The sequence below is a fragment of the Bidens hawaiensis genome, unplaced genomic scaffold (genome assembly GCF_021521415.1).
Source record: "Bidens hawaiensis isolate Kalapana, Puna unplaced genomic scaffold, B.hawaiensis_p1.1 tig00004101_1, whole genome shotgun sequence".
NCBI lineage: Eukaryota > Viridiplantae > Streptophyta > Magnoliopsida > Asterales > Asteraceae > Bidens > Bidens hawaiensis.
In genome coordinates this window covers 1435103-1450954 of record NW_027491241.1, presented here as the reverse complement: position 1 = coordinate 1450954, position 15852 = coordinate 1435103, and the positions used below count along the sequence as shown (strand labels likewise).

The 15852-nt window shown below is 41.9% G+C and overlaps 1 protein-coding gene and 2 non-coding genes across 3 annotated transcripts; 2 read left to right on the top strand and 1 right to left on the bottom strand.

The window, feature by feature from the left end:
• Positions 1 to 1420: 1420 nt before the first annotated feature.
• Positions 1421 to 1525, top strand: LOC143625342 (small nucleolar RNA R71). The gene has a single exon (XR_013152260.1). It is a non-coding gene; the product is annotated as a small nucleolar RNA R71 (small nucleolar RNA).
• Positions 1526 to 10451: 8926 nt separating this feature from the next.
• Positions 10452 to 11264, bottom strand: LOC143625309 (uncharacterized). The gene has a single exon (XM_077095677.1). It carries the CDS (start codon positions 11262 to 11264, stop codon positions 10452 to 10454), a length of 813 nt encoding a protein of 270 aa, XP_076951792.1.
• Positions 11265 to 12496: 1232 nt separating this feature from the next.
• On the top strand, positions 12497 to 12603 carry LOC143625339 (small nucleolar RNA R71). Its single transcript, XR_013152257.1, has one exon. It is a non-coding gene; the product is annotated as a small nucleolar RNA R71 (small nucleolar RNA).
• The last annotated feature ends 3249 nt before the right edge of the window (positions 12604 to 15852 follow it).

The window sequence follows — 15852 nt, the reverse complement described above, 5'->3', positions numbered from 1 at the left end:
TTCCATTGTCCTCATTTCAAGTGTGGAGCCTTAGGGGAATTCTCTAAACTTGCTAGAAAAATTATTGTGTGTTTGCTAGAGAGAATTCAAGGCTTCCATCTTGTGTGATCATCCTTGCAAGTAGCAATCATCGTTCATCTTAGTTTACAAATTTCTTGTTCTTAACAATGCTTTGTAAGACTACTTTGATTTTGTTTGTTGTATCAAGCCTTATGGGCTAAATACTCTTGTTACTTAGATTATGTTGAAGCTTTCGCTTATGTGATATTTATCTATGCCTGATTTTGACAAGTTGGTGTTCTTCAAGTTTATGACATGTTCTTGAATAGAGTTTGATGGTTGAATGCTTGTTTTAATTCCTAGTCTTGCTAGTTTGATAGATGTTTAACCATAATATGTTGGAAAACTATGTGTTGAGCATTTGTTTGTCAACTTAGTTTGTGTTTGCATACTTTGTTTATATCATTAAGTTAGGAATAACTAGTGGAAATTAACTTGGTTACGAATTTTGACAAGCATGAAACCTATCACTTGATATTGGAAAATTGTATGGTGATAACATGATTCTTTGAGTTGGTTAATGTTTGCTAGGGATTAAGGCCATAATTCTTGGTTTATATTTTGCTAATTAAAAGTTATATGTGTTTAACTAGTGTTATTGACTTGTCTATTTTACATGATTTTAGGTGGTTAGTTTGTTGTTTTCATTCTAGCTTTCCTTTGATTATGAGATTAGGTAGTTTTGACAAACTTACTAATATATGGTTATCAACTTGTTGAAAACCCATCATGTTGTTTTGTTGCTAGTATTAGGTTGTCTTGATTGGAATTTGATGTTGGTGCTTAATATATGATGTTTGTCATTGTCATTGCTATTTTGTCACTAAGTTTGAGTGGATGAATAGTCTAAGTGCCTTGTTTGGATTGATTGTTAGTTGTATTTTACTTGCTTTGTTATTGTTGAATGCTAGTTTAGTTACTTGAAAAATTACTTGGATTGTTTGTTTGGTTAAATTAATTACAAAGATTTAGTATCAAAAGTAAGCCGTGTACATGGATTGACACTCGGTTCTTACCGACACTTTGGTACAAACGATAGGTACACTTGCCTTTCGTGTGTGGTTTGAATGTTGGTGAAAACCATTTTTAAAACCTGATTTGTGTGAAACTTTTATTTAAATTTATATATATATATATATATATTCACATACGTCAAGAATCGACATGAATAACGCCCTTAGTGGAAGGAATACTACGAGGTGGATTATACGCGAAACTCTTCTTAGCAGCTCTCTCCAAAGTATCCAACGCCTCATTGGGAGTACACCTACCGAAATCTCCTCCCGCAACCTGATCAACGGCCTGTTTCTGTGGTCCGGATAAAGCATCAAAGAACATACGGCTCTGAAGTCCGCGACTCAAACTGTGGTGAGGGAATTTTCTCAACAAGCCCTTAAACCTCTCCCATGCAGCATGAAGTGACTCGTCATCATCAACACGAAAACCAGTGATTTTTGCCCGGTACTTGCAGTTTTATCGGGTGGGAAGTACTGAAGAAGAAACTGCTCAACCAATTGGTTCCAAGTGGTGATGGAACCGGAGGGAGTGCCTCTAACCACTCCAAGGCAGCCCCGCGAAGAGAGAACGGAAAAAGTCGGAGTCTCACGGCATCGTCCGTACACCCCTGAATTTTGAATGTCGCACACAATCGAAGGAAATGCGCAACATGAGAATGAGGGTCCTCGTTCGAGAGGCCATGGAAAGAAACAAAATTTTCGACCATATGAATAATACTCTACTTGATCTCGAAACTAACGGTAATCTCGGGCTCCCTAACACCGCTGCCATAGCCATCGAGGGACGGCGTGGCAAAGTCATCCATGCAACCTGGATTGTTCGGATCCACATCTCTTCAACCTCAGGATTCGCGTCCTCCTCTACAACTTCATTTTCAAAGGGAAAACAAGCTCAGGATCGGGTGTGGTGGACATGCAACACCCGAAGGAAACGCGAAAACTACCAAAAATACAACTAAAATAAACATAAAAATAAAACAAGATGAATAAAAATGAAATAGACTAAAATAACATAGAGCAAAAATATCAACAAGGTAGATCAATTACTCGTATCGTTTTCAAAAGTAAAACACCGTGTCCCCGGCAACGGCGCCAAAAACTTGACGTGTGCGAATATATATAAAAATTTGAATAAAAGGTTCGCACAAATTGGGTTTTAAAAATGGTTTTCACCAACAACCAAACCACACACGAAAGGCAAGTGTACCTATCGTTTGTAGCAAAGTATCGGTAAGAACCGAGAGTCAATCCATAGACACGGCTAACTTTTGATAATAAATCATTGTAATTGATTCAACCAAACAAACAATCGAATTGGGTTTTCAAGTCACTACACTAGCATACAACAACAAGCAAATAAAATACAACTAACAATCAATCCAAACAAGGCTACTTAGACTATGCATCCACTTAAACTTAGTGATAAAATAACAATGATAATGACAAACATCATGTATTAAACACCAATATCAAATTCCAATCAAGGCAACCTAATACTAACAACAATACATCATGATGGGTTTCCAACAAGTTAATAACCATAGATTAGTAAGTTTGTCAAAACTACCTAATCTCAAAATTAAAGGAAAGCTATCATGAAAACAACAAACTAACCACCTAAAATCATGTAAAATAGACAAGTTCAAGAACACTAGTCAAACACATGAATCTTTTAATTAGCAAAATATGAACTAAGGATTATGGCCTTAATCTCTAGCAAATATCAACTAACTCAAAGAATCATATTATCACCATACAATTTTCCAATATCAAGTGATAGGTTTCATGCTTGTTAAAATTCCTAACCAAGTTAATTTCCACTAGTCATTCCTAACTTCGGGATATAAATAAAGTATGCATATACAAACTTAGTTCATAAACAAATACTCAACACATAGTTTTCCAACATATTATTGTTAAGCATCTATCAAACTAACAAGACTAGGAATTAAAACAAGCATTCAACCATTAAACTCTATTCAAGAACATGTCATAAACTTTAGGAACACCAACTTGCCAAAATCATGTATAGATAAATATCACATAAGCAAAAGTTTCAACATAATCTAAGTAACAAGAGTATTTAGCCCATAAGGCTTGATACAACAAACAAAATCAAAGTAGTCTTACAAAGCTTTGTTAAGAACAAAAGATTGCAAACTAAGATGGATGATGATTGCTACTTGAAAGGATGATCACACAAGATGGAAGCCATGAATTCTCTCTAGTAAACACATAATAAATTTCCAGTAAATTCAGAGAATTCCCCTAAGGCTCCACACTTGAAATGGAGGTAATGGAGGTGTATTTATGAATTCTAGATGTCTGGCACGGGCAGGTTCACGGGCATGCATGGTCGTGCACCGATTTGGAAAGTCAACTCCTTGCTTTATTCTGACCAAAAATTCAGATTTCTCTGTTCGGGCACGGGCTTGCACAGTCTGGCACGGGCTGGCTATTTTGAATTTTCTAGGCATTAGATCCTGCACCGGCTTGCACTGGTGAGTTTCCAAGGTGGCACGGTCCCATGCATGGGCGTGCATGTCTGGCAGAATGCTATATTTGTCCGCGAAACGCCCTATTTTCATGATTTCTTTGTCGGGCGGGCGCCCGGACCTGCAAATTCACAAATAACTCAAATAAGTACCTGAAACAATGAATTTGCAAGGAGTTCGGTATAAATATGAGGATTATTTGATACAATAAGATGTACACTTTGTGTTACATCAAACATCCCCACACTTAAACTTTGCTTGTCCTCATGCAAATGAAACAAACTCCAAAATAGCAATAATAACCCGCAAGCAATAATCATTCAAATCTTTAATATATCAAGCAAGCATTGTATATATGTCCAAACTAGCCTAATAAAAATGAAGACATAATCTAGAGAACATTACAACTTGCCATCACATTCCCGCCTTGCAAACCTCACAATGTTCACTCATACACTCGGCTATATTTAGTGATCATGCGTGTAATAGTGCATGTTGAGAACACTCGATGCCAAGACGATGACTAAGCAAGGCATAGGCTTGTTTAATGGTCAAATCAAACCGACACATACATGGCATAAAACACGAGTACTTGAGGGTTGTAACTTGGCTTAGGGTTAGGGTGAGGAATTTTTGGGAAAAGTGGCTAAACGGCTAGAAAAATCCGGAACTAAGTTAGCTACAAAACAAAATCTAACTAACATAACCAAAAATTTTAAATGGGCTGAGAGCTAACAAACCAAAAATTGCTCTTTGAAATTAACTTTCACTTAATATATGATGAACTAACTTCATAACTTTCTCTTCTTTTCTTACACGGTTTTTTTTTATACTAACTTTACACACAAAAGTTCACGTTGGGAGATAGCATTGTGCTTCTAAAGTTCCCAAGTGATAAAAATACAACACAAATGAAATACAAAATAAACTAACTAACTTAGCCGAACCGGATTTATAACCATAAAAGGGTGAAAAACAAAAAGCTATATGGCTAAGTGGTGATAAAAATAGGGCGAAATAGAAAAACACGAGAAAGAGGCTAAACATGGGCTACTAAGCGGATAATGTGGGTAAGGTAAATATAAGTGAAAAAAGGCTAGACATGGGGTTTATCCTAAATTCCTAAATGGTTTATGCCATATATATGTATATGGTTTTAAAATGCAATTCCAAAAAAAAATTCTACCTTATAATAATCACCCGGCTCACTTAATTGCCCGCAAAAACCTGAGAAAAAAATATGACGAGGCCAACTCACGGAAACGGGCGGAATGGGTAATTTTTTGCAAGGCAAGAATGTGAATCTGTTTGTCATGCTTAAAGGTATGTCTTTTAAAGGTTTTCGGCTTGAGTGTCTTAAAGATTTGTGCTTTGACAAAACAATTAAAGTTGAATTAAAATTGCTTAGTGGTTATTATTTGCTACAAAAATTTTCTTAGGAATTTTGCAAAAAAAATTTGAGTTTGGACAAACAAAGTTCACAAAGTTCCCTCCCCACACTTGAATTGTGCAACGCCCTCGTTGCATAACAAAAAACTATAAAAGTAAGTGCAAAAGAGAGAGAACAGAAAACTCCCCTGAAAATTGCAAGGCTACCAGACAAGATACCCGGGAGGGTCAAACAGTGAAGAACTGGCAACGCCAACTATGCAAATAAGGATCCACCTGCCAGGATAAAGCAAGACAAAACAAACCATACCAAACAACACAATTCACACATAAACCATTACATACCATCCATCAAATATAATCCACATCAAACCAAGTCCACAGAAAGGAAACTGTCTAGAAATACAAGAATAAAATAAAGTCACAAGAGTCTAACATACCGACAACTAAAAAAAACAAAACATGCTAATCATCGTCCAAATCATCAAGCACTGAACTAGACGGCTCCGCAACCCGGTTCGCAAATAAGTCTGCACCAAAAGGGTCGGTCATGGTATAGGGATCGCGCATGGTGAACTGGACCGGCTGCACGAGGGGACTTGGGAGGGGATCAACGAATGGATCAGAAGAAGGACTAGGCTGCGAGAAATGCACATCAAAGGGCGGTGGCTGCTTGCCCGGAGGATGACTCGATGAAGCACCATAGGACCACGAAGGTGCATCGGGAACCGTAAAACTGCCCTGTACCGCATGGGCCTGACCGTACGCGTACATCCACTCGAAGCCTCGGCGGGTGTAATCAGCGGTATAGTCAATCAGTCTCCGTTGGTCCATCTGCTCGGTCCGGAACTGCTCCTAATTGAGGCTGAACTGATCAAACTTCTGCTATAGCTCATAATCAAGCGGCTTCGGATGCTCGGGCTGCTCCTGATCCTGCATGGGCTGATCCGCCGGTGGGGGCAGTGGGTCCCACATGCCGCCCTGCCTATCAATCAACTGAGTACGGTTCCCGATCGACCTCACAATCCTCATCGAACGCAGCTGATCAATACCCACTACGATACCCTCACCCACCAGTGTCATTCGCCGCGCGGCCGGTAGATCCATCAATCCTATCCGGTGGGCCAGCTCAGTGATGAGCATACCCGCGCAGATGGAGCTCCCCGGTGTCGAACCACCCGCCCGTTTGAAACACTCCGCCACACTAAACCCTAGGTTATAGTCGTGACCATCGATGATACAGTACAACTGAAAAAGGTCCCGGGTCACGACGCTACCTACGCTATCATCGCGACCTCCTATGCAGTGTAATATATAGTGGTGTAGGAGGCGGTGAAGCGGGTCTAGTAGGAGGGTGGCCTTCGAGGACCGACAGTCGTGCTGCCAACCAGTAACCTGTCGCCAGAATGCGTGTCTCACCTCGGCGCTCGGGAAATCCTGTAAACCATCAAATTGCTCTGTCTCTATCTCCTCATCCGTAAACAACCCAAAGTGCTGGCGAGGGTGGCAAGGGACCAGTTGTACCACTAACCCCCCAGCCTAAAATGAACCCCGCAACTACTGTCGTGAGGGTCGCGAATCAACGGATACATAAAGAAGGAGGCTAGAAAATCGAGGGTGAGCTCGAGGTAGACTGGCCGGTGGATGGCAAAAATACGCCGCCATGGCTCCGTGAGCAAAGCCTCGAAACGCTCGTGCTAATTGATGTGCTCGAGAGTTTCATAGCATGGAAAGCGGCCCAGAGCGAACTTCTCTCTTCTGACCCACAACTCACCGAGCCGGCGGTGAGCGTCGCGGCTCTTGCCGCTGCTCCCAGTAAACTGGAAAAACGGGTGACCGCTACCTGTCGACATCTGACAAAAACAAAAATAATCAGCAAAAAAATAAATAGAAAGGAAACAAAAAACGGGTCGATTGACTATTTGGCATGGTCATGCCGGAAACAGTGCGAGGCAGTGCGGACCGATAGGACCATGTAGGGGCTTCAGAAAACAGACTGGTTGATCAAGAATGCACTGGCAGGAAAATCGACCACGCACAGCCATGCAGGCCCTACAGTGGCGGCGCTAGCGGCGGTTATGGCTGGAAAACCAACCCAATCGACCAAAATCAACGCAATCAAGCCCAAAATAGTCAAATACAACCCTAAAACTAACCACTACAACAAGAAATTAGGGCAAATCCGACCCAAAAGTGATAGGATTAGAAAAGCCCCAAATCCTTCAAGAACAAACCCTAAAATCTACTAGAACAAAGAAAAGGAAGATGGAAGGGAAGATTAAGCATACCTTTGGTGTGGAAATCCGGTAGAAGAAACGAGATTCAGGGGTTAGGGGGTCGAAATCGGCTGTAGGAAAAGTGGAATGGATGAGAATGGTGTTAGGTAGGGTGTAATATCTGATATAAACCACTGCACGATTCCCGAGGCAAAACCGCACGGTCGTGCGTGCCCGTGCAGGAGCCCTTGCAGGGTCGTTTTTGGCTACCAATTCCCATTCTGCCAACATGGAAGTATTCCACTCAATTCCAAACCAAAATGGTTCCCGATTCTGACCATTATGAGCCCTAACCCAAAATCACTTGCTCAAAGAACGGAACCCGAAAGAAACAAAGGTAAGCATAACTCTTCGAAAACAAACAAGAATAAAACAAACACGCAAAAATCTACAAGGTCCTAAACATGCTAAATTTTGACGGAGTCGATAGCTAAACTCACACTCCCCACACTCAAGTCATGGGGTGGAGGTCAACAACCTCCAACACTGTCTCCACCGGCTCGCCCAAATAGTGTTTCAAACGGTGACCGTTCACCTTGAAGATGCGTCCATCCTCGTGGCCAATCTCAACGGTACCATAGTCAAACACCTGTCTCACACTAAAGGGGCCGGACCATCGGGATTTCAACTTCCCGGGGAATAAACGAAGGCGAGAATTATAAAACAAAACACGATTGCCCACTTGGAATTGTTTGTGGTCCTTCAACCGGGCGTCATGAAGCTTTTTGATCCTCTCCTTGTAAATTCTCGAATTTTCATAAGCTTGGCCTCTCAACTCCTCAAGCTCATGCAACTGACCCATCATGTTTTTACCCGCGCATGCAAGATCAAGATTCACACATTTCAATGCCCAACATGCTTTATGCTCGAGTTATACAGGGAGATGACATGCTTTCCCGTACACCAATTTAAACGGTGTCCCAATCGGTGTTTTGTAGGCGGTACGGAAAGCCCACAGTGCGTCATCTAATTTCTCGGACCAATCCTTACGGTTCTGACTAACCGTTTTCTCCAAGATCCTCTTGATACCCCGATTCGTGACCTCGACCCGCCCACTTGTCTGCGGGTGATATGGTGTAGGGAAGTGATGATGGACACCATATCGGGACAATGCCTTTTCCAACTGGGCATTACAGAAATGTGTCCCTTGGTCACTAATCAGTGATTTAGGGGCACCAAAGCGGGAGAACAACTTCTTCAAAAGCTTCACCACCGACCTAGCATCATTTGTGGGTAAGGCTTGCGCCTCGGCCCATTTCGAAACGTAAAAAACAGCTACTAGAATGTAACAGTGGCTGAAAGAAGTCGGGAAAGGTCCCATGAAGTCGATGCCCCACACATCGAAAACCTCGCAGACCTGAATCGATCTCTAGGGCATCTCGTCTCGTGATGAGATATTGCTCGCCCTTTGGCAAGCATCACAAGACGGCACCATGTCATGAGCATCACGGAAGATGGTTGGCCAGAAAAAACCGGCGTCAAAGACCTTCTTCACCGTGGATGTAGCTGCATGATGTCCTCCGGTCGGGCCCTCATGGCAGTGTTTTAAGATCTTTCAAGCCTCATCACCATACACTTACCGACGTACGAGCTGATCGCACCAACACGAAACAAGTAAGGATCCTCCCAAAAGTAATGCTTAACATCAGAAAAGAATTTCTTCTTTTTCTGGTGAGTAAGACCCTTAAGCATGATCCCACTAGCAAGAAAATTCGCAATGTCAGCAAACCAAGGATGATCCTCATCCCGTGTCTCGATATGCATGAGGAACTCGTGGGGGAAATTTTCATTTATGTGAACCCCCTTGTTCCGATGAAGCTGAGCACTCAAGACGGGAGAGGTGATCGGTCGCAACATTCTCAGCACCCTTTTTGTCATGGATCTCAATGTCAAACTCTTGCAGCAACAAAATCCATTGAATAAGTCTCAGCTTCGCATCTTGTTTACAGAAAAGATATCGAAGGGCTGCATAATCTGTGAACACAATGGTCTTAGAAAGGACAAGATAAGACCGAAATTTATCGAATGCGAAGCCAATAGCAAGGAGCTCTTTTTCAGTGGTCGTGTAGTGCTCCTGCGCATCATTCAGTGTCCTACTCGCATAATAAATCGGGTGAAAATGCTTATCCCGTATTTGACATAAAACCGCCCCGAATGCAAAGTCACTCGCATCGCACATCAACTCGAAAGGTAAGGACCAGTCGGGGGCAACCATGATAGGGGCATTCATCAATTTCTCCTTCAACAACTCGAATGCCTGAAGACATTCGGATGAGAAAACAAATGGGGCATTTTTCTCGACGAGTTTCGTCATCGAGCGGGCGATTTGGGAAAAGTCCTTTGTGAATCGCTGATAAAATCCCGCGTGACCGAGAAAACTCCTAATACACTTCACCGAATTCGGTGGTGGAAGCTTCGAAATGGTATCAATTTTGGCTCGATCAACCTCAAGCCCCGCTTGTGAAATCTTATGCCCAAACACAATGCCCTCCTTCACCATGAAGTGGCATTTCTCCCGATTAAGAACAAGGTTGGCCTCCTCCGCATCAGAGGCCAGCATCTTCGAAATGGTATCAATTTCTCAAACAATGATCAAAAGAACTCACGAACACGGAAAAATCGTCCATGAAAACCTTCATGGAGTCGTCGATCATATCATGAAAAATCGCCACCATGCATCTATTAAACGTGGCTGGGGCATTGCACAGTCCAAAGGGCATCCGCCAGTTGTCAAATGTGCCATAGGGACATGTGAATGTCGTCTTCTCCTGATCCTTAGGAGAGATGGGGATCTGAAAGTATCCCGAGAAACCGTCAAGAAAGGAATAGTACATCTTTCCTGTCAGTCGCTCCAACATCTGGACGATAAAGGGGAGTGGGAAATGATCTTTACTCGTGGCATCGTTGAGCTTGTGGTAGTTAATGCAAACTATCCATCTCGTGACGGTACGCGTAGGAATCAACTCGTTCTTCTCATTCACAACAACCGTCAAACCGCCCTTTTTCGGGACGACCTGCACCGGGCTCACACATGGGGAATCAGAGATCGGATAAATCAATCCAGCATCGAGTAGCTTGATGACCTCTTTCATCACAACGTCTTGCATTTTTGGGTTGAGACGCCGTTGGTGCTGCACCACAGGTTTAAACTCCTCCTCCATCAAGATCTGATGGGAACAAAAGGATGGACTGACCCCTTTTATATCCATGATCTTCTAGGCGATCGCGTGCTTATGCCTCTTCAGAACCGTGAGCAACTTCACCTTCTCCTCACTCGACAAACTCGCAGAAATGATAACAGGAAGGCGGGACCCATCCTCCAAAAAGGCATACTCCAAATGGGACGGGAGCTCCTTAAGCTCGATGGATGGTGGGTCCACAACAGAAGGTTTTGCCTTAGGCTCGGCAACGCGATCAACATCCTCAATCCTCTCTAAACACTCAGGAGGCTCGTGGTCCACACCACAGACCAACTCCTCAAATAGAGGTCCACTAACCAAGTCAAAAATCCCTCCAACACACAACTGAGTATCCAAAGAGTACTCCTCACACGTGTCCTGTATGTGCTCACAAACGCAAGAATCGATAGTATCAATGTAGAGCACGTCATCATGATCATGTGGGTGGTGCATGGATCTCCCAATATCAAAGGTCACCTCCTCGTCTCCAACTTTAAGAGTGAGTCTGCCGGTGCAGACATCAATGAGAGCTCTAGTAGTGGCTAGGAAAGGACGACTTAAGATGAGTGGTACATTTTTATCCTCATCCATGTACAAGATCACAAAGTCAACAGGAAACACAAATTTGTCGATTTTCACAAGCATATTCTCAACTATACCCCTCGGGTATTTCACCGAGCGGTCGGCAAACTGAATGCTCATGCGAGTAGGCTTAGGCTCACCCAGGTCTAGCTTTGCAAAAACAGAATAAGTCATCAAGTTTATGCTAGCACCTAGGTCGGCTAAAGCGTAACTAACCGAAAAACTACCGATCAAACATGGAATGGTAAAACTGCCCGGATCGGTCATTTTTTTGGGCAATTTATTCTGAAGGACCGCAGGACACTCCTCATTCAAAGTCACGCAAGAAAGTTCTTGTAATTTCTTCTTGTTCTAGAGAACCTCCTTCAGAAACTTAGCATACTTAGGCATTTCTTTCAATGCATCGAGAAACGGGATATTGATATGAAGTTGCTTAAAAAGCTCTAAGAATTTCCCGTACTGCTCTTCCATCTTCTGCTTCTTCAAACGGCCTAGGTATGGAATGTGAGGAACATAAGTCCTGACTGGCTCACTGGTTTGTGCGGTACTTTCTAGGGTTACCCTCGGGTGCACCTCACTAGGAGTCTCAGTCTCGATCTCATCGGCAATCGGTTTTGGTGTGGAAACCGATGCATCAACAGGAATGGTGGATCTACCACTCCTCAGGGTAATCGCCTTCGCCTCGGCCTTCGGATTTATCTCAGGGTTACTCGAAAGGCCACTATGTGGTCTCGCAAAGAGAAGCTGAGCAATTTGTCCAACCTGATTCTCGATGGTCTGAATGGACGCTTTCTGATTCCTTAACTCGAGATCGTGTCTCTGGAGAGTCTCATTAATCTTCAGGTTCCTTTGTTCAGCCAGTTTGTTTGAGGTCTCGGTCTTAGCTAAAAGCTGGGTCAAAAGATTTTCAACACTAGACCCCCCACTAGACTGACCACCACTGCTAGAACCTTGAAACTAAGGCTTTTGCTGGTAAGACTGGTTCTGGGGTTGACTTTGGTAATTTGGATTTCGGTCAAACCCCGGTGGCTTTTGATTCTGATTTTGACTACCACCACCATCTTTCCAACTGAAATTGGGGTGATTTCACCATCCCGGGTTATAAGAGTTGCTGCAGGCATTGTTTTGGCGACCTACAAAGTCAACATCCTCCACCACCATGGCCTGTTGGCACTGACTGGTCTGGAGTTTCCCGTCACACACCCCACAACGAGAGCTAGACTTTAGCCAGATCGGATTGCATCAGGTCAAATCTTTTCGTCAAGGCTTCTAACTGAGCGGAAACGAGGGTATTAGAATCGACATGAATAACGCCCTTAGTGGAAGGAATACTTCGAGGTGGATTATACGCGAAACTCTTCTTAGAAGCTCTCTCCAAAGTATCCAACGCCTCATTGGATGTACACCTACCAAAATCTCCTCCCGCAACCTGATCAACGGCCTATTTCTGTGGTCCGGATAAAGCATCAAAGAACGTGCGGCACTGAAGTCCGCGACTCAAACCGTGATGAGGGCATTTTCTCAACAAGCCCTCAAACCTCTCCCATGCAGCATGAAGTGACTCATCATCATCAACATGAAAACCAGTGATTTTTGCCCTGTATCTTGCAGTTTTATCGGGTGGGAAGTACTGAAGTAGAAACTTTTCAACCAATTGGTTCCAAGTGGTGATGGAATCGGAAGGGAGTGCCTCTAACCACTCTAAGGCAGCCCCACGAAGTGAGAACAAAAAAAGTCGGACTCTCATGGCATCGTCTGTACACCCCTGAATTTTGAATGTCGCACACAATCGAAGGAAATACGCAACATGAGAATGAGGGTCCTCGTTCGAGAGGCCATGGAAAGAAACAGAATTTTCGACCATATGATAATACTCGATTTGATCTCGAAACTCACGGTAATATCGGGCTCCCTAACACCGCTGCCATAGCCATCGAAGGACGGCGTGGCAGTCATCCCTGCGACCTTGATTGTTCGGATCCACCATCTCTTCAACCTCGGGATTCGCGTCCTCCTCTACAACTTCGTTTTCAAAGGGAAAAAAAGCTCAGGACCGGGTGTGGTGGACATGCAACACCCAAAGGAAAAGCGAAAACTACCTAAAATACAACTAAAATAAACATAAAAATAAAACAATATGAATAAAAATGAAATAGACTGAAATAACATAGAGCAAAAATATCAACAAGGTAGATCAATTACTCGTATCGTTTTCAAAAGTAAAACACCGTGTCCCCGGCAACGGCGCTAAAAACTTGACGTGTGCGAATATATATAAAAATTTGAATAAAAGTTTCACACAAATCGGGTTTTAAAAATGGTTTTCACCAACAACCAAACACGAAAGGCAAGTGTACCTATCGTTTGTAGCAAAGTATCGGTAAGAACCGAGTGTCAATCCATGGACATGGCTAACTTTTCATAATAAATCTTTTTAATTGATTCAACCAAAAAACAATCGAATTGGGTTTTCAAGTCACTACACTAGCATACAACAACAAGCAAATAAAATACAACTAACAATCAATCCAAACAAGGCTACTTAGACTATGCATCCACTTAAACTTAATGATAAAATAACAATGATAATGACAAACATCATGTATTAAACACCAATATCAAATTCCAATCAAGGCAACCTAATACTAGCAACAAAACATCATGATGGGTGTCCAACAAGTTAATAACCATAGATTAGTAAGTTTGTCAAAACTACCTAATCTCAAAATTAATGGAAAGCTATCATGAAAACAACAAACTAACCACCTAAAATCATGTAAAATAGTAGGGCTGGTAATTGGGTACCTGTTAAATACACGATAAGACCTGTTAAGCAAAAAAGTGCGGTATGTGATTTTTTAATTTTCTTAAATAATTCAAATTAGCAGGCTAGAATCCGTTGTATTCCTTTATTGGTACATGAAACTTAAAACTGTCTTATAGACATGACATATAAAGTCGTCAAACGAGTCATATTCATGTTTGATACTTGTGTTCAGCGCGCCGCTGCATACCTGTTAAACATGTTAAAACACGAATTGCCAGCCCTATAAAATAGACAAGTTCAAGAACACTAGTCAAACACATGAATCTTTTAATTAGCAACATATGAACTAAGGATTAAGGCCTTAATCTCTAGCAAACATCAACTAACTCAAAGAATCATGTTATCACCATACAATTTTCCAATATCAAGTGATAGGTTTCATGCTTGTTAAAATTCCTAACCAAGTTAATTTCCACTAGTCATTCCTAACTTAGTGATATAAACAAAGTATGCATATACAAACTAAGTTCATAAACAAATACTCAACACATAGTTTTCCAACATATTATGGTTAAGCATCTATCAAACTAACAAGACTAGGAATTAAAACAAGCATTTAACCATTAAACTCTATTCAAGAACATGTCATAAACTTGAGGAACACCAACTTGCCAAAATCATGTATAGATAAATATCACATAAGCAAAAGTTTCAACATAATCAAAGTAGTAAAAGTATTAGCCCATAAGGCTTGATACAACAAACAAAATCAAAGTAGTCTTACAAAGCATTGTTAAGAACAAAAGATTGCAAACTAAGATGGATGATGATTGCTACTTGAAAGGATGATCACACAAGATGGAAACCTTGAATTCTCTCTAGTAAACACATAATAAATTTCCAGTAAATTTAGAGAATTCCCCGAAGGCTCCACACTTGAAATGGAGGTAATGGAGGTGTATTTATGCATTCTGGACGTCTGGCACGGGCAGGTTCACGGGCATGCACGGCCGTGCACCGATTTGGAAAGTCAACTCCTTGCTTTATTCTGACCGAAAATTCAAATTTCTCTGTTTGGGCATGGGCTTGCACGGTCTGGCATGGGCGTTCACGGGCTGGCCATTTTGAATTTTCTTGGCATCAGATCCTGCACTGGCTTGCACTGGTGAGTTTCCAAGGTGACACGGTCCCATGCACGGGCATGCATGGGCGTGCATGTCTGGAAGAATGCTGTATTTGTCTGCGAAACGCCCTCTTTTCATGTTTTCTTTGTCAGGCGGGCGCCCAGACCTGCAAATTCACAAATAACTCAAATAAGTACCTAAAACAATGAATTTGCATGGAGTTTGGCATAAATATAATTTCGGTATTTGAATGGGATATGGACTCTAATGTGAGCGCTCAAATTTTGTTTTTTTTTTAATTCTATGTTTTACTTTTGATGTGATATCTAACGTAGTCGAAATCAGCTGAATTTGCGTCAACTCATTGCTTCAACGCTTGGAATCGACAACGCTCAGGTTTTACCCACTGATCATTGCAACACCCGAACCGGCAATGCTCGGGTTTCACCAACGTTCGGGCTTTACTCATCGAATGAACATCGTTTTAAATATTTTATATTTTTATATGTTAATCTTTATATTTTTAATTTGACAAATTTATATTTTGGGTTTTAACACTTAGGTTTTACTAACGTTGTTTGTATAGTACCGTAGTAAGCGTAACTGAAACCAAAGAAATTCGTGTCGACTACCGATGTGACACGTGGACCGACAATGCTCGGGTTTTACCGACTCACTGCTGCAAGCCTAGGCATTACCAATGCTCAGTTTTACCGATCAAATAAACGTTGTTCTAAATATTTATTTGTTTATATGTTAACACTATTATCATTATATGTATAAAATATAACTTTGGTGCAACAAAGATATGATTGGGCCAAGTGGCGGCCCTCCATTAGGCCATTTCACTTTTTTTAGTTCCGATATCATAACAAAGGTTAATATTGTTTTTATTTTAATTTCAGTGTCGTATCGAATGTGACAGATACTGCGCGAACTTGTGTAGAGTCACTGCGTTTTGTTT